This window comes from Budorcas taxicolor, chromosome 6 (genome assembly GCF_023091745.1).
Source record: "Budorcas taxicolor isolate Tak-1 chromosome 6, Takin1.1, whole genome shotgun sequence".
Classification (NCBI taxonomy): Eukaryota; Metazoa; Chordata; class Mammalia; order Artiodactyla; family Bovidae; genus Budorcas; species Budorcas taxicolor.
In genome coordinates this window covers 27,329,468-27,348,890 of record NC_068915.1, presented here as the reverse complement: position 1 = coordinate 27,348,890, position 19,423 = coordinate 27,329,468, and the positions used below count along the sequence as shown (strand labels likewise).

General features: G+C 36.9%; 1 protein-coding gene across 1 annotated transcript in view; it reads right to left on the bottom strand.

Annotated features, from left to right (window-relative positions):
- Nucleotides 1–433: 433 nt before the first annotated feature.
- Nucleotides 434–19,423, bottom strand: part of STPG2 (sperm tail PG-rich repeat containing 2) — a 347,431-nt gene continuing 328,441 nt past the window's right edge. Inside the window, exon 10 of the mRNA XM_052642325.1 lies at nucleotides 434–630. Within this exon, the coding sequence (XP_052498285.1) occupies nucleotides 434–630 (197 nt within the window). The remainder of the gene's footprint in view (nucleotides 631–19,423) is intronic.

Sequence of the window (19,423 nt, the reverse complement as noted above, 5' to 3'; positions counted from 1 at the left end):
AAACCTATAGTGAACACAATTTCTAAAACCTCGCAGTTTATTTCAGCCTCCTCCGTACAATCAGAAGACCCACAACAGAATGAGACATTTATTTATTATGAATCTAAACCATCTACATTTATTAAAAGAAAATAAAAGATCAAACCTGTTCTTCCAGATCTGCAGGGCTTTCTTCTATGCTCTTTAATAAATTCTTAATTTCAACAAATATTTGGAAATTTTGATTTGTGTACATAGATAACTAAATATTTAAAGTTGCAGAGATATAAAATTATATATACATATATATGCATTAATGCTGTTGAGGCCATTTATATATGAGTTGTTAAATAATTCTTAAATCTTTAAGAAATGTCAGAATATATTTTTTACAAAGTCATTATCAGCTAAAAGATTTTGGTTAGTAATAAGAATAGATCATATGGAAAGGACTTTAATGAAGACATTTCCAGTGACGTTCTGGAAATTTTTTCATTCTTATGTTATTATTTAAAGAGAAATATTTTTGACAAACCTCATATGTCGCTGGACCAGGAGTAATCTCTTTGGAATCTTTAAAACGCTTTGATGCTTTAACAAATGAGGGTATGAAGCAGGATTTCTTAAAAACAGGATTGTATGTTGTAGGTCCTAAGAGAAAACAAATGTAAAAATAATAAAGCACATTTTAAATTATTGATTTTGGTCACATGGATATTATTCTTAGATTTGTGAGCTTAACATTTAAATTTGGCATCAAACAATCTTGAACCCATCCTTTTGAATGCTTAAAGTCATTCAGCTCAGGGATTTCAAATATAATAAGCATAAAACAGAGGCAAACTTCATTTTATGTCACTTTGCTTTGTTGCATTTTTCAGATATTATGTTTTTTTCATCTTTGTTTTTTAACAAATTGAAGGTTTGTGGCATTTCTGCTTCTAGCAAATATATCAGCACCATATTTCAAAGCATTTGGTCCTGTAATTCTCACAATTCTTCAAACTTCTTCATTATTAAAATTATATCTGTTTTGGTAATCTGTAATCAGTGACCTTTTGATAAGCTAAAGACAAAAGAGAAAAGAAAAGATATATCCATTTGAATGCAGAGTTCCAAACAACAGCAGGGAGAGATAAGAAAGTCATCTTCAGTGCTCAATGCAAAGAAATAAATGAAAGCTATAGAATGGGAAAAAATAACAGAAGCAGAATATATTACGAAGAGGTGACAAGAATACACAGAAGAACTGTACAAAAAAGATCTTCATGACCCAGATAACAATGATAGTGTGTGATCATTCACCTAGAGCCAGACATCCTGGAATGTGAAGTCAAGTGGGCCTTACAAAGCATTACTATGAAAAAAGCTAGTGGAGGTGATGCAAGTCCAGTTGAGTTATTTCAAATCCTAAAAGATGATGCTGTGAAAGTGCTGCACTAAATATACCAGCAAATTTGGAAAACTCAGCAGTGGCCACAGGACTAGAAAAGTTCAGTTTCATTCCAATTCCAAAGACAGGTGATTTCAAAGAACATTCAACCTACTGCATAATTTCACTCATCACACACGCTAGCAAAGTAATGTTCAAAATTCTCCAAGCCAGGCTTCAACACTACATGAATCATGAACTTCCAGATGTTCAAGCTGGATTTAGAAAAGGCAGAGGAACCAGAGATCAAATTGCCAACATCCATTGGATCACTGGAAAAGCAAGAGAGTTCCAGAAAAACATCTACTTCTGCTTTATTGACTACACGAAAGCCTTTGACTGTGTGGATCACAACAAACTCTGGAACATTCTTAAAGAGATGGGAATACCAGACCAGCTGACCTGCCTCTTGAAATCTGTATGCAGGTCAAGAAGCAACAATTAGAACTAGAGCTGGAACAATAGATTGGTTCCAAACTTCAAAAGGATTACGTCAAGGCTGTATATTGTCACCCTGTTTGTTTAACTTACATGCAGAGTACAGCATGCAAAATTCTGGGCTGGATGAAGCACAAGCTGGAATAAAGATTGCCTGGAGAAATATCAATAACCTGAGATATGCATTGACACCGCCCTTATGGCAGAAAGTGAAGAAGAACTAAAGAGCCTCTTGGTGAAAGTGAAAGAGGAGAGTTTAAAAGGTGCCTTAAAACTCAACTTTCAGAAAACTAAGATCATGGCAACCAGCCCTATCACTTCACGACAAATAGATGAGGAAACAATGGAAACAGTGACAGACTTTATTTGGGGGTACTCCAAGATCACTGCAGATGGTGGCCATAGCCATGAAATTAAAAGATGCTTGCTCTTGGAAGAAAAGCTATAGTCCACCTAGACAGCATATTAAAAAGCAGAGTAATTACTTGGCCAACAAAGTTCTGTCCAGTCAAAGCTATGGTTTTTCCAGTAGTCACGTATGGATGTGAGAGTTGGACCATAAAGAAAGCTGAATGCTGAAGAATTGATGCTTCTGAATTGTGGTGTTGGAGAAGACTCTTGAGAGTCCCTTGGACTGCAAGAAGATCCAACTAGTCAATCCTAAAGGAAATCAATCCTGAATATTTATTGGAAGGACTGATGCTGAAGTTGAAGCTTCAATTCTTTGGCCACCTGATGCGAAGAACTGACTCTTGGAAAAGACCCTGATGCTGGGAAAAACTGAAGGCAGGAGAAGGGGACAACAGAGGATGAGATGGTTGGATGGCATCACCGACTTGAGGGACATGAGTTTGAGCAAGCTCTGGGAATTGGTAATGAACAGGGAAGCTTGGTGTGCTGCAGTCCATGTAGTCACAAAGAGTCAGACATGACTGAGCAACTGAACTGAACTGAACTGACCTTTGATATTACTATTGTAATTGTTTGAGGGCACCACAAATCATCCTCATATAAGATGGCAAACTTAACTGATTAATGTTGCATGTGTTCTGATTGTTCCCTTATTTCTTTCCCTCCCCTTGGGTCTATTTCCTGAGACACAATAATAATGCAATTAGGCCAATCTGTACCTCTACCATGGGTTATTACTATAGTGTTCAAGTGAAAGGACAAGTCACATGACTCTCACTTTAATTTAAAAACTGGAAATGATTAAACTTATTGAGACAGGCATGTCAAAAGTTGAGACAGACTGAAAGCCAGGCCTGTTGCACTAGCAAAGTCATAAATCCAAAGGAAAAACTTCTTGAAGGAATTTAAAAGTGTTATTCCCATGAGCACACAAATGATAGGAAAGCTAAGCTATTTTAATGCTGATATGGAGAAACTTCTAGTGGTCTGGTTAGAGATCAATATTCCCTTAAGCCAAAGCCTAATTCAGAGCTGGGCCTAATTCTCTTCAATTTCATGAAGGCTGAGAGAGCTGAGAAAGCGCCAGATGAAGTCTGAAGCTAACTGAGGCTGGTAAATGTAAAGAAGCTATTTCCATAACATAAAACTGCAATGTAAAGTAGCTGTTTATACAGCTGTAAATACAGAAGCTGTAGCAAGTTATCCAGTAGATCTAGCTATGATAATTAATGAAGGTAATATACTAAATAACAGATTTTCAATGTAGAAAAAACTGCCTTCTTTTGAAAGAAGATGTCATCTAGGACTCTCATAGCTAAAGAGGAGAAGTCAATGGCTATATTCAAAGTTTCAAGGACAGGCTGATTCTCTTGGTAAAGGCTAATATACTTGGTGACTTTAAGTTGAACCTAATACTCACTTAACATTCCAAAAACCTTAGGGCCCTTAAGAACTATGCTATATAATGCCTGGATAATGTGGCATCTGTTAACAACATGGTTTGCTAAATATTTCAAGCCCACTGTTGAGACCTACTGCTTAGCAAAAAAAAAAAAAAAAAGTTTCCTTTCAAAATATTACCAAATATTGACATGTAGTTGGTCACCCAAGAACTCAGATGAAGCTGTACTATGAGAATAACGATGTTTTTATGCCTGCTAACGTAACATCCATTCTGTAGCCCATGGATCAAGGAGTCAGTTTGACTTTCAAATCTTATTATTTAATAAATATATTTCAAATGGATCTAGCTGCCATCAATAGTGATTCCTCTGACAGATGTGAAAGGAAAGTGAAAGTAGTCACTCCATTATGTCTGACTCTTTGCAACCCCATGGACTATAGCCCACCAAGCTCCTCTGTCCATGGAATTCTCCAGGCAAGAATACTGGAGTGGGTAGCCATTGCCTTCTTCAAGGGATCTTCTCAACCTCAGAATCAAACCTGGGTCTCTTGCATTGCAGGCAGATTCTTTACCATCTGAGCCACCAGATGGTAAAGAGGAGAAGGCAAAGTCAATTAAAAACCTTCTGGAAAGGATTCACCATTGCATTTGCCATTAAGAACATTTACAATTCATAGAAAGTGGTAAAAATATCAACATTAACAGGAGTTAGTTGGAAGGATTTGAATGACTGAGTGATTCAAGTCTTAGTGAAGGAAAAAACTGCAGATGCGGAAATAGTAAGAGGACTAAAATTAGAAATGAAGTCTGATGATAGGACTCAATTTGTTGCAATCTCATGGTAAACCTTAACTGGATGAGGGGTTGCTTCTTATAGATAAGCAAAGAAAGTGGTTTCTTAAGATGGAATCTACTCCCAGTGAAGGTGCTGCTAAGACTGTTAACATTTTGACAACAAAGGATTTAAATTATTATATAAAGTTAGTTGATAAAGCAGCAGCAGGGTTTGGGAGGATTGACTCCAATTTTGAAAGATGTCCTATTGCATGTAAAATGCTACTAAACAGCATGTGTGATAAAGAAAAAAAAAATTGTGAAAGGGAGATAATGGATGCAGCAAACTTCACTACTGTCTAAGAAACTGCCTCACCATTTAGCCCTTCAGCAACCACCATGCAATATCAAGGGAAGACACCATACCAACAAAAAGAGCATCCCTTGCTGAAGGCTCAGATGATGTATAGTTTTTTTTTTTTAGCAATAAAGCATTTTTAAATGAAGGTATGTACATTTTTTAGACAAAAATTATTGCATATTTAATAGACTGCACTATAGTGTAAACATAACTTTTATATGAACTGGAAAACCAAAAATAATTGTGTGACTCTCTATATTAGGATATCTGCTTTGTTGTGGTAGTCTGAAACCAAACCTGCAATATCCCCAAGATACACTTGCAGGGACCTCTGCTTACATAGTAATTAAATGTAAGACACACGCAATTTCCAAAAAAAAGAAAATAATACCCACTCAAAATACTTCTACATTGTTAGAAGAGATACCCAAGTCTTATTTCCTAAATATTCATTCATATGTTCATTCATACTCATTGGAAAATACCTTGATGTTGGGAAAGACTGAAGGCAGAAGGGGATTACAGAGGATGAGATGGTTGGAAGGCATCACCGACTCAATGGACATGAATTTGAGCAAACTCCAAAAGATGATGAAGGACAGAGCAGCCTAGCATGCTACAGTCTATGGGGTTGCAAAGATTCAGACGCAACTTGGCAACTGAACAACTTTCATATGTTTAGTGAAGAGGTGATGACTGAATTGCATTGAAAATATGAATAAGATTTAAAGAAGGAGAATGGTGGTTTTACAGCATACTGAGCCCTAAACATGATAGAAGTCAAGCCACAAAGATGGAATTTACGACTATGGAACCGTTGCGTGGAGTAAACAGATTGGCTGAATGGAACAAGCCTAAATCCTAAATAAAGATTCTGTACTAGAGCCAACAGCTTCAAATTGTATTCTAAAATGTTCCAAAAATTCCAAAGAATTGCCCAGGGGACAACGTGTAGGTAGAGCCCAAATAAAATTTTGAAAGACGGAATGGCAACCCACTCCAGTATTCTTGTCTGGAGAATTCCACAGGCAGAGGAGCCTGGCAGGCTACAGGCCATGGGATCGCAAAGGGTCGGACATGATTGAGCAACTAACACTTACGCTTAAATATTTTCACCCAAAACAACTACACATTCACTGCTTTGTTTGGGTTCCATGTAAAATTTTATTTAACCAAAGTTTTTCATTAATTTTTATTTAAAAGAGCTTTTAAAAACCACTTCCATAGTCTACCCTTCGAAGATTTTAGACTAAAGGAGATTCATAAAGAAAAAGCTAATTAAGAAATAAACTCTGGCAATAGTTTATAGAATGAAATGGCTTGTAGATGGTCTATTTCAGGGTTACTAACAAGGAGTTTAGTAACATTGATAAGGAAAAAGAAGAACAATTCAGAATACTTTCTAAGAAATGCAATAAACATTTAGTATGTACAGTGATTGGAAGGAGATAAAAATGAATAGTGGCTATGAGAAAGGTAATATTGTGATGGTAATAAAGAAACACAGAAAGAAGGAGCAGAGGAAGACTTTGGGCTTGATTTTGAGCCAGTTATATATGAAAAGATGCAGGATATCCAGAGGACAATCGTAGATATGTAACTGAGACTCCTGAGAAAGCTGACCTGGAAAGAAAGAATGCGGTTACTTATGTAGAGGCAATAGTCGAGGTTTCTCTAAGTGGAAGAGCACGGAGAGAGAAAACTAAATAACCGAGGAGTGGAACTTGGGAGACTGCACACAGAGAGGGAACAGAGAGTCAAAGAAGGAAACAGTCTAGTTAATAAACCTAGCTACTACATCATAGACAATAAATCGAAAGAGGCTGTTTTTTGCTCCATTTCCATGTTAACCAATAATTACTGTCTAAAACATGCCATGCTTCATATATGAAGAGGGTTGTTGTTTAGTCACTAAGTAGTGTCTGACTCTTTCTCGACCCTATGGACTGTAGCCTGCCAGGCTCCTCTGTTCATGGGATTGCCCAGGCAAGAATACAGGAGCGGGTGCCCATTTCCTTCTCCTGGGAATCTTCTCAAACCAGGGATCAGACACACGTCTCCTGCATTGCAGATGGATTCTTTACCACTGAGCCTCCGGAGAAGTGCATGAAGAGTGTTAGAGGTCTACCATATCAAAGATTTCAAGAGGAGATTTATAGTAGAGTGTATGTACTGTGCTTAGTTGCTCAGTTGTGTCCAACTCTTTGCAACCCCATAGACTGTAGCCCACCAGGCTCCTTGGTCCATGGGATTCTCCAGGCAAGAATACTAGAGTGGGCCACCATTCCCTTTTCCAGGGTATCTTCCCAACCCAGCGATCAAACCCAGGTTTCCCAAATTGCAGGCAGATTCTTTACTATTTGAGCCACCAGGGAAGCAGGGAAGCAGTGCATATAGAATGTAATTTTAAAAGAGTGGTAACAAATGAAACTAAATTAGAAGGCATTAAAAAGACACTGTGGAGTGAGGGAATAAAAACTTGAAGCACAGAATATTGACAATGAACATAAATAGCGAAATAGTAGAACAGATATAAAGATATTAATAGGATACAAAATTAATGCCTCTGTCTCCCTAGGAGACATGCAATTTGAAACCACTTACTTTGAAGAATAGATTCTTGTTGATATTTTAGAATCTGATGTATTTTAGAATTGATAGGTTCACATGAAACATTTTTAAAGCTTTAGCTTCATTTCAAAGGACATTTCAAAATTTTAAATAAAATGTAACATTTGACTCTGGATTAATCGTTCTAATATCAATTCAATTAACAGGATAGATACCCAAAGTTATAAAGCCCTTGTAGGAGACTGCTACAGAACAGAACACAAACAGAATGTTTCTGTCCATTTACAGTTCATATTTTGAAACCCTAATCCCCAGTGTGAGGGTATTTGGAGATTGGGACTTTGAGAGGTAATTCGTTCATTAGGGGGGAGCCCTTATGATGGGATTATTGTCCTTGTAAGAGGAGACATAATGAGCTTATTCTCTCTCTCTCTCCCCCTCCTGCCCACCAACTCTCTCTCTCTCTCTTATGTGAAGACAAAGTAAGATGTCTATCTGCAAACTAGGAAGAGGGCCCTCACTAGGAATAGAATTGGCCAGAATCCTGGGCAACTTGATCTTGAACTTCTCAGATACCAGAACTATGAGAAATAAATTTTTGTTTAATCATGCAGTCTATTGTACTTTTGTTATAGCAGCCCACAGTGACTAAGACAGTGGGATGTTGTTCAGTCACTAGTCATGTCCAACTCTTTGAAATGATATTAACATATTTATAAGGCCATGGGTTCAGTCGCTGGGTCAGGAAGATCCCCTGGAGAAGGAAATGGCAACTTACTCCAGTATTCTTGGCTGGGAAATTCCCTGTAACAGAGGAGCCTGGCAGGCTACAGTGTATGGGGTCACAAAAGAGTTGGACACAACTTGGTAACTAAACAAACATAGCAATTTATATTTACATTGCAGAGAAATAATGTATATATACAAATATAGTACCTTAACAGAAAATCTTAAATACACAAACTAAACTATGCATAGGAAAATGTACCAGTTGCTGCAATATCCAGAAAAAAACCCACAAACTACCATCAGGAAATGGGTACATAATTCCACAATTAATTGAAAATTACAACTTTAACTATAAATATTTATAAAAGTTAACGCAATAGGTAAGGCTATTATCCAAACACTACTGTAAAGGTGTTCCATTTTCAGTTATGAAGTACAGTCTATCCCCTGCCTTTACCATAATGTGAAAGGTATAATGCTAAATGCTATTTATCATAATGCTGATAAATATTTACATTCATGGTTATAATTCATTAAAAGAAAAGAAAATATTCAAATGTAGTTGTAGTAGATTTTCTTTTACTGGAATTTCTTTGAGGAATATTAAGTGAAGCAAAACTTTCCTTAATATGCAGCTTGCTGCATTTTAGCACTTAGACTGCTCTGAGCTACAGAGCATTAAAGAAAAGGTTTACTGCACTTAATTTTAAAATAAATTTTCAATTACGTATATTACTGCTTATACGATACAGGTCAAAGATTTACATTGCTTCACCAGCTCTGATTCACATCTGGATTATGCAGAAACTATCTTCTCTTTATTTACCAAAAGGCCACATTTTAATCACAGGTCACAGAGGAAGAAAAACTTCTCATTCCAAATCAAACACCTATGAAAAGTCTGACTGAATCATGACTACTATATAATGGAAAATTCAAGAGCAGGTGATTCTTATAATTACAGATTTTCCAGCCCTACGCCAACTCACACACTCTGAAATGTCAACCAATGCTACAAGGCAAAAATAGGAGATAACAGGAACAATGAGTAATTTAAAATGAAAATGATTTAAGTACACTAAGAGTGGACTCAAAAATAAATACTTCTATGAATAAAGTTGCAAAACCTCATATTAAAAAAAACGGCTATCTTTGTAATGAGCCAAAATTTATAAATCATGTAGTCAATTTTGCTTATGATTACAGATTCCTTATTTCATCTGAAGGGGACAGAAAACTACTGGAAAGTAAATATCCCATATGTGAGCTTATCTTTAGACATTTAAAAAGCATCTAGAAAACTGGTCATTGAAATGGACTGCATGGCTTTGAAATGTCTTTTAGAGGGTTTAGGGATCACAGAACACATTTTTTCACACTGATTTAATTCTCCAACTCTACAAATGCAATAATAGCAAAGACAAAAGATTGGTACACAAGGAAGTATTATCATCAGTGTCAAAACCACTCTCTTGCTCTCAATGCTCCTCTCCTGCTTCTAAAACTTGATTTGCTTAAATGGCACTTCAGATTATGACTACAGAACTGCACAATCTATTAAATTCACTGTATAGGTAATGAGAAAAAATGACAGAGTCCAAATGATAGGTAAACTTTTAACTGAAATTTCTGGGTATTTGTTATCATATTGTTGACTTCTCTTTCCAAAAACAAAACCAGTTCAGTTCAGTTCAGTCGCATAGTCATATTCAACTCTTTGCAACCTATCGACCGCAGCATGCCAGGCTTCCTTGCCCATCACCAACTCCCAGAGCTTGCTCAAACTCATGTCCATCAAGTCGGTGATACCATCCAACCATCTCATCCTCTGTCGTCCCCTTCTCCTCCCACCTTCAATCTTTCCCAGCATTAGGGTCTTTTCCAATGTGTCAGTTCTTCACAACAGGTGGCCAAAGTATTGGAGTATCAGCTTCAGCATCAGTCCTTCCAATGAATATTCAGCACTGATTTCCTTTAGGATGGATTGGTTAGATCTCCTTGCAATCTAAGGAACTCTCAAGTGTCTTCTCCAACAGCACAGTTCAAAAACATCAGTTCTTCAGTGCTCAGCTTTCCTTATTCTCATATCCATATATGACTACTGGAAAAACCATAGCCTTGACTAGATGGGCCTTTGTTGGCAAAGTAATGTCTCTGCTTTTTAATATGCTGTCTAGGTTGGTCATAGCTTGTCTTCCAAGGAGCAAGTGTCTTTTAATTTCATGGCTGCAGTCACCATCTGCAGGGATTTTGAAGCCCAAGAAAATAGTCTGTCACTGTTTCCATTGTTTCCCCATCTATTTGCCATGAAGTGATGGCATGATCTTAGTTTTCTGAATGTTGAGTTTCAAGCCAGCTTTTTCCACTCTCCTCTTCCACTTTCATCAAGAGGCTCTTTAGTTCTTTGCTTTCTGCCAAAAGGGTGGTGTCATCTACATATTTGAGGTTATTAATATTTCTCCCAGCAATCTTGATTCCAGCTTGAGCTTCATCCAGCCTGGCATTTGGTATGATATACTCTGCATATAAGCTAAATAAGCAGGGCAACAATATACAACCTTGATGTACTCCTTCCCTGATTTGGAAACCAGTCTGTTGTTCCATGTCCAGTTCTAACTGTTGCTTCTTGACCTGCATACACATTTCTCAGGAGGCAGGTCAGGTGGTCTGGTATTCCCATCTCTTTAAGAATGTTCCACAGTTTGTTGTGATCCACACAGTTAAAGACTTTGGAATAGTCAATAAAGCAGAAGTAGATATTTTTCTGGAACTCTCTTGGTTTTTCCATTTTTAACCAATTGTTTAATCAGTTATATTATCTTCAATTGTTTAATCAATTCTAATATCTTCAAATACTGAATTTGAATATCTTCAAATATTGAAGTCTGTTTAACTGTGTACCTCCAAGTAATACTTATCAAAAGTGAAGTGAAGTCACTCAGTCGTGTCCAACTCTTTGCGACCCCATGGACACCAGGCTCCTCCGTCCATGGGATTTTCTAGGCAAGAGTACTGGAGTGGGTTGCCATTTCCTCTTCCAGGGTACTTCCTGACCCAGGGATCGAACCCAGGTCTCCCACATTGTAGACAGACGCTTTCCGTCTGAACCACCACTTGATCTTAGCCAAAAAGCCAATGCATATCCAAAACCCTATCAGATGAAGTCTTTGATCTTACTGATAATTTTACTCTCTGATAATATAAGTAACATTGTACAAGTTTGAAAGACTTTCACCAGTCTTGGAAATGAAGTTATAACATCCTTTATGTATGAAGGAACATACCTTCCAACTGGAAGGAAGGATGATCACCTTTCACCTAACACAACTTTGAGTAGGTAGTGTATAAATATGTAACACATGGATGATTTTCATTGGTGAACAAATTATCAATTAATCAGTAAAACTGACATTATCTTCAAGGTAAATAAAATACCTCACAATTACTCTGATACATTATTAGCAAAGTTTCAAGACTGAGAAAGGAGTAGGACAGGGCTGTCTGCTGTCACCCTGTTTATTTAATGTATACACTGAGCACATCATGAGATATGCCAGGCTGATATGCCTGGATGAGTTACAGGCAGGAATCGAGATAGGAAGGAGAAACATCAACAGTCTCAGATATGCAGATGATACTACTCTAATGACAAAAAGCAAAGAGGAACTAAAGAGCCTCTTGATGAGGGTGAAGGTGGAGAGGGAATGAGCTAGCTTAAAAGTAAATATTAAAAAAATCTAAGATCATGGCATCTGACCCTCTTACTGCAAGGCAAATTGAGGGGGACAAGGTGGAAATAGTGACAGAGATCCTCTTCTTGGGCTCTAAAATCACTGCAGATAGTGAGTGCAGCCATGAAGTAAGAGGTTTGCTTCTTGGTAGGAAAGCTATGACAAACCTAGATAGTGTGTTGAAAAGCAGAGACATCACTGTGCCAAAAAAGGTCCATATAGTTAAGGTTATAGTTTTCCCAGTGGTCACATACGGTTGTGATTGCTGGACCATAAAGAAGTGGGAGCACTGAAGAACTGACGCCTTTGAACCGTGGAGGTGGAGGACTCCTGAGAGTCCCTGACAGCAAGGAGATCAAACCAGCCAATCTTAAGGTAAATCAACCTTGAATACTTGTTGGAATGACTGATGCTGAAGCTGAAACTAGCTGACTCATTGGAAAAGCCCCTGGTGCTGGGAAAGATTGAGAGTAGGAGAGGAAAGCATCAGAGGATGAGATGGCTGGATGGCATCACTGATGCAATGGACATGAACTTGGGCAAACTTTGTGAGATGGTGAGGGACAGAGAGGCCTGGCAGGCTGCAGTCCATGGCATCGCAAAGAATTGGAACCAACTGGGTAACTGAACAACAATAAAAATTAGTAGCAAATTTTCCTTTCATAACTGAGTTTGGGCTTTATATCCCACTGTTCATTTAAACGTTTGGATTCAGAATGCCAGGATTATTACCTAAGCAAAAAGTTGAGAAGTCTCCACATATATTCTTAGTCTTCTTAGGTCGTCATCAATATAACAACACTCAGGGCTAAAATAGTAAGCTTTTCCCTGTTAAAACTGGTACTTATCTCTGTGAACACTGTATGTAAAAATCAGAATAATGTTATATGTCCGTAAAATATGTCATGTCATAGATCAAGTTATATAGAGTTCTTAAAATATAAATACCAACTCTATTTTTTAATAATTAAATATTTAATTAATATTAATCAAACTAAATTATTTAAGAAAGCTATAGTAAATGAGCCATAATTTAAAGCAAAACTTTATTTTGTCCTCCATGCAATATGTGGGACCTCAGTTCCCCGACCCACACCTCCTATATTAGAAGTGAGGAGTCTTAGATGCTGGACTACCAGGGAAGTCCTAAGCAAAACTTTTTAACTGGCCAATTTTTACCATTTTATTGTGACTAGTGCCATTTTCTTAACTTGCTAAAAATTGTTAAGTCCCCCAAGTGCATTTGGATTTGAATTTTCCTTTGAATATGTCTGCTATAAATAGCTACAATAAAGCTAGGTTCACAGAGTTGAGAGTTTTCTGAAAGAAGAGCTTAATGACAAGTCAATTAAAAATGGTTAACATTTTTATTTTCAACTGAATTTTCATTTGAATTTTCCTTTGTATATGTCTGCTATAAATAGCTACAGTAAAGCTAGGTTCACAGAGTTTAGAGTTTTCTGAAAGAAAAGCTTAATGACAAGTCAATTAAAAATGGTTAACATTTTTATTTTCAACTTAATGAATACATTCTGCATCTTAAACATATTTTTATAGATTAAATGAGTGACAGAATGGGGCTTTCATGCACAAATATTTTGTTCACATTCATTAGAAATCAAACAAAAACTATTGAGTTAACCATTGACTATTTCAGAAAGCTTCTTGCTCATTTTCAGTAAATTTAAATCTATACATATATTTAAATCTAAATAAGATTTTTTCTTCAACATAACAGTGTTCTCTGTTCATTCTGTTGTTGTAAATATAATACTAATAAATATTTTCCAACCCTCTTCCTATACCTTCATGAAATAATACCAAAATTCCTTCCTTGCAAGCCTTCTCATCAACTACAGTAATGAATATAACCAAGACAAATAGCAGTGGGATTTGCTTATATTAATAATGCTTACTTCCAAATAGTTAGGGCTTCCCTCATCTGTCTTCAATATATGACCCACAAGCCCTATTCACTGCCCTTCCCTAGCTTTGGACATGTTCTCCACTGGCCTCTGGACTGAATTTGTTCTAGGGCTTGAAATATCAAAACAAAAAACAAAGAGGATCATATGGGCACCATACATGTTAAACTAATCTTTCTCACAGCGTAGTATACGGATCACAGAATCACCCAGGTGAGTTATTTAAAGTATAGATTCCTTGGATTCATGACAAAATAATAAATCATATTCCCTGAAAGTAAAATGAAAAAATGTAATTTTCATAAAACCCATATTTTAACCTTTAAATTACAGCTTATTATGTAGCTGTTCTCGAATATATTTAAACACTGAAGAAATCACTTTTCCTTAAATCTCAAGAAATAGTGATCAAACAATAAACCTTAAGGAATTTGCTCAGTTGGTAAAGAATTTGCCTGCAATGTGGGAAACCTAGGTTCAACCTCTGGGTTGGGAAGATCCCTCGAGGAGGGTATGGCAACCCACTCCAGTATTCTAGTCTGGAGAATCCCCATAGACAGAGGAGTCTGGCGGGGTACATTCCATGATGTCGCAAAGAGTCGGACACAAGGGGTGACTAAGAACACATTATTTCCTCTAGAATATGTCTAAATCTCTTACTGCCTCAGTTCAGTTCAGTCACTCAGTCGTGTCCGACTCTGCAACCGCATGAATCGCAGCAAGCCAGGCCTCCCTGTCCATCACCAACTCCCGGAGTTCACTCAAACTCATGTCCATCGAGTCGGTGATGCCATCAAGCCATCCCATCCTCTGCCATCCCCTTCTCCTCCTGCCCACAATCCCTCCCAGCATCAGGGTCTTTTCCAATGAGTCAACTCTTCACATGAGGTGGCCAAAGTATTGGAGCTTCAGCTTCAGCATCAGTCCTTCCAATGAACATCCAGGACTGATCTCCTTTAGGATGGACTGGTTGGATTTCCTTGCAGTCCAAGGGACTCTCAAGAGTCTCCTCCAATACCACACTTCAAAAGCATCAATTCTTCAGAGCTCAGCTTTCTTCACAGTCCAACTCTCACATCCATACATGACCACTGGGAAAACCATAGCCTTGACTAGACGGACCTTTGTTTGCAAAGTAATGTCTCTGCTTTTGAATATGCTATCTAGGTTGGTCATAACTTTCCTTCCAGGGAGTAAGCCTCTTTTAATTTCATGGCTGCAATCACCATCTGCAGTGATTTTGGAGCCCCCCAAAAATAAAATCTGACTCTGTTTCCACTGTTTCCCCATCTATTTCCCATGAAGTGATGGGACCAGATGCCATGATCTTCGTTTTCTGAATGTTGAGCTTTAAGCCAACTTTTTCACTCTCCTCTTTCACTTTCATCAAGAGGCTTTTAGTTCCTCTTCACTTTCTGCCATAAGGATGGTATCATCTGCATATCTGAGGTTATTGATATTTCTCCCAGCAATCTTGATTCCAGCTTGTGCTTCTTCCAGCCCAGCGTGTCTCATGATGTACTCTGCATAGAAGTTAAATAAGCAGGGTGACAATATACAGCCTTGACATATTCCTTTTCCTATTTGGAACCAGTCTGTTGTTCCATGTCCAGTTCTAACTGTTGCTTCCTGACCTGCATATAGGTTTCTCAAGAGGCGGGTCAGGTGGTGTGGTATTCCCATCTGTTGCATAATTTTCCACAGTTGATTGTGATCCACACAGTCAAAGGCTTTGGCATAGTCAATAAAGCAGAAATAAATGTTTTTCTGGAACTCTTTTGCTTTTTCAATGATCCAGCAGATGTTGGCAATTTGATCTCTGGTTCCTCTGCCTTTTCTAAAACCAGCTTTAACATCTGGAAGCTCATGGTTCACGTATTGCTGAAGCCTGACTTGGAGAATTTTGAGCATTACTTTACTAGCGTGTGAGATGAGCTTACTGCCTATGCTTGCCTTATTCTCAGAGCCTCAATTAAAGCTTGTTCTGCTAAACTGAGCCAAACAAAGGAAGGAAGAATCAATGTATAACTCCACTAGAGTCCACTCCCACTGCTTGCAAGCATTTTAACCATTATTTTTTCCTTTCCCTCTTTGTCAGCAACTGTCAATGGAAAATTGATACTTTGAATTCATATTTCTTCTTATAATTTGAAAATGGTATTTAGACGATATATTACATAAATGTTGTTGAACAAGTTTAGAACACTTGCTGCCTGAAAGGACAGAGAGTTATAGGAGACTGGCACTATTAAGACGGTAAAGAGATGTACTTTTCAGTGTATATCCTTCCACACATTATGAATTCTATTGTAGGTATGTTACATTATTTCAAGTTGGAGCCAAACACATAACATGTATTTCATTATCATGGAAGATACGATTCTTTGAAATATAAGTATATTTCATCTCTATTTTATTTTAGTCTAGTATTTCCCACAATAAATCTTTAAACCTAAAACATTCAAGCTTTCTGTATACTAGCCATATTACCGTCATAAAATCTGTAAATCTTCTAAAGTTTTAGATTCTTTCTTTATAAAATGGGGATGAAATGGTGCAGATTACTTAAATAACTTCTACAAAGTCACAAAATGAATAAGAATCAAATCGTTCAACCACTTTTAATCCTTAGAACATGCCTAGGAGGAAAGGAAACTAAAATCACTTAAATTTTATAGGAAATTAAGTTAATAGCTGCTGTGTGACTTGGACTGTGTTTTCAACAACTCTTTCCAATATTTCACACTGCCTTTTTAATCTTCATTTGCTTTCTCTAGCACTTTCCAAAAATATCAAATTTGCCCCCAAAATCATGGTAATTAAATGAGAATATTATGCTTTCCAGGCAATAGTACTGCAGTGGATTGCCATTCCCTTCTCCAGGGGATCTTCCTGACCCGGGGATCGAACCTAGGTCTCCCGCATTGTAGACAGACACTTTACCGTCTAAGCCACCAGGGAAGTCCACCTGAACATTACATTTCCCTAATAGGTGAATTAGGTCTAACAGATGGAATAAATTAAGGGCTATATGATAAATTCAGGAATTTTGTTACTGGATTATTAATCTATTAGCCTACCAAAGTGGATGTAATTTTGGTTTTATATCTATACTTTTCTATTTATAATAAGTGCATACACATTTAAGGAAAACAAAAATGTCACAATTTTGAAAGCCAAATTGTCTTCAGTCTCCATGCTATCACACACACTCCCAGATGTCAAGGATGCCATACTTGCTACTTTCTCAACCTGTTCTAAACATTTTTTTAAATCAAGAGTTAAATGATAGTTTCCAAAAACCAAACACCCCTAAGTCCCATCTTTTGGTGAAGGCTGCCTCTCTGTGGCAGAATGCAACATGTCATATTCTCTAGGGGACAATATTTTCTCTCTTTTCTTTTAAGCTGGTAGAAAAGATCTATATAATATTCTTATAATACATAAATTTCAATACAGTATCTTTACTACTTTTTCTGGATATTTATGGCTCGATTTTGGATAGGGCTTTGGACCCCCCAGGAATCACCTCACTCATCTTGGCAAACGTATACAACAAGAGATGAAAATAGTATTTATGCAAATAACAAAAAATCAAGGAAAACAGAATTGCTCAAATGTAACAGTCATCTTTCCTGTCTTTTCTGCAAGCTGAAATCCTTATTCACTTTCCACTGAATGATTCTGCAGGTCAGAAAGACACACGTATTAATAGACGCTGGACCGACAGCTGCTATCTTAATTTCCTGAAAGAATTACTTTAAAATAAATGCTAAGTGTTCCACAAAATAATGCCTCCTATCCACTTAAAGAAAAATGATAGAGAAACATATCCTATTTCAAATGCCAGAAGCAAATATCAAATGGATATCTTTAATATACACATATATTGAGTTAATCATTCTTCTACTAATGACCATTATTAGTTGAAATGAAGTGCGCTCAAAAGACCTTATTATAAGACATATTTAGGAGGGACATAAGTTCTGATAATAACGTTTTAATACTTGATACATTTAACCATATGATAACTGAAAGAGTAACATTTGCACATTTTTAACTGAAAGGAACAAAATACTATAAGCATATGACTTGCTATGTACCAAAAATAAAGGATTTATCTAATTAAGCAATATAGTCACAAAAACAACATTTACCTTCTCTAAAGCAGAATATGCTAACTAGTCAGTGAAAACAGTAAAAACTAGATAAGAAAAATTACCTAGAGGGTCATAATAAACATTTCAATAGCCAACATGAAGCTGATTTGTTGTTTTTGTTTGAAGCATAATTATATCAAAAATAATCACTAAGAAAACTATGCAGAGTCTTTTTTTTTAAATTGTTTTAACAGAGTCAAAACCTTTGACATGAGGTAAACCAATAAAACCATGAAAGAAAGTTGCTTGCAAAAATTTTCGATCAAGAAAATTATTTAGAAATACTAATTGTTAATTATTGCAATATTGCCCTCTCCTTTTTTATTTTGTTTTGTTTAACAATGTCCGGAGGTGGAGGGGAAAGAGGAAGAAACATGTTTTGTTTCTGCTTCAGCAAATACTGAAATCTATTTATATGCAAATTAGCTATCCATTATTAGTATGAGAAGAAACTTGTGCATAAAGGGAGAAATAAATTATCACTAGAAGCCATTAATGATATCTATTTCAAAACATAACATTTTACAAGAGTCCTCACTCATGTAATATTTGTTTAAGCCTTGGGGGGAAATAGTGAGTTCTACGCTTAGGTTAAACCCAATACAACATTATTTCTCATGCCAATTTATTTTATAAAATTCATCTCTCCTCTCCTTAGAAATGACTAGATAATTTTAACTACAATGAGTATTTTTAGGGAAACTTATCATTGAAGTTAGGGTCCTATGTATTTGTCACATAATTGCCGGACTTCTTAGGAGAATTTATTTTTACTCTTAACAATAACTGTTATTCCCTGAGGTTTAAAAACATTAACATTCAGTTTTATTCAACATTGCTGGGAGAAATACCAATAACCTCAGATATGCAGATGACACCACCCTTATGGCAGAAAGTGAAGAGGAACTAAAAAGCCTCTTGATGAAAGTGAAAGTGGAGAGTGAAAAAGTTGGCTTAAAGCTCAACATTCAGAAAACGAAGATCATGGCATCTGGTCCCATCACTTCATGGCAAATAGATGGAGAAACAATGGAAACAGTGTCAGATTTTATTTTGGAGGGCTCCAAAATCACTACAGATGGTGACTGCAGCCATGATATTAAAAGACACTAACTCCTTGGAAGAAAAGTTATGACCAACCTAGATAGCATATTCAAAAGCAGAGACATTACTTTGCAAACAAAGGTCCGTCTAGTCAAGGCTATGGTTTTCCCAGTGGTCATGTATGGATGTGAGAGTTGGACTGTGAAGAAAGCTGAGCACCAAAGAATTCACGCTTTTGAAGTGTGGTGTTGGAGAAGACTCTTGGGAGTCCCTTGGAATGCAAGGAGATCCAACCAGTCCATTCTGAAGGAGATCAGCCCTGGGATTTCTTTGGAAGGACTGATGATGAAGCTGAAAGTTCGATACTTTGGCCACCTCATGTGAAGAGTTGACTCATTGGAGAAGACCCTGATGCTGGGAGGGATTGTGGGCAGGAGGAGAAGGGGACGACAGAGGATGAGAT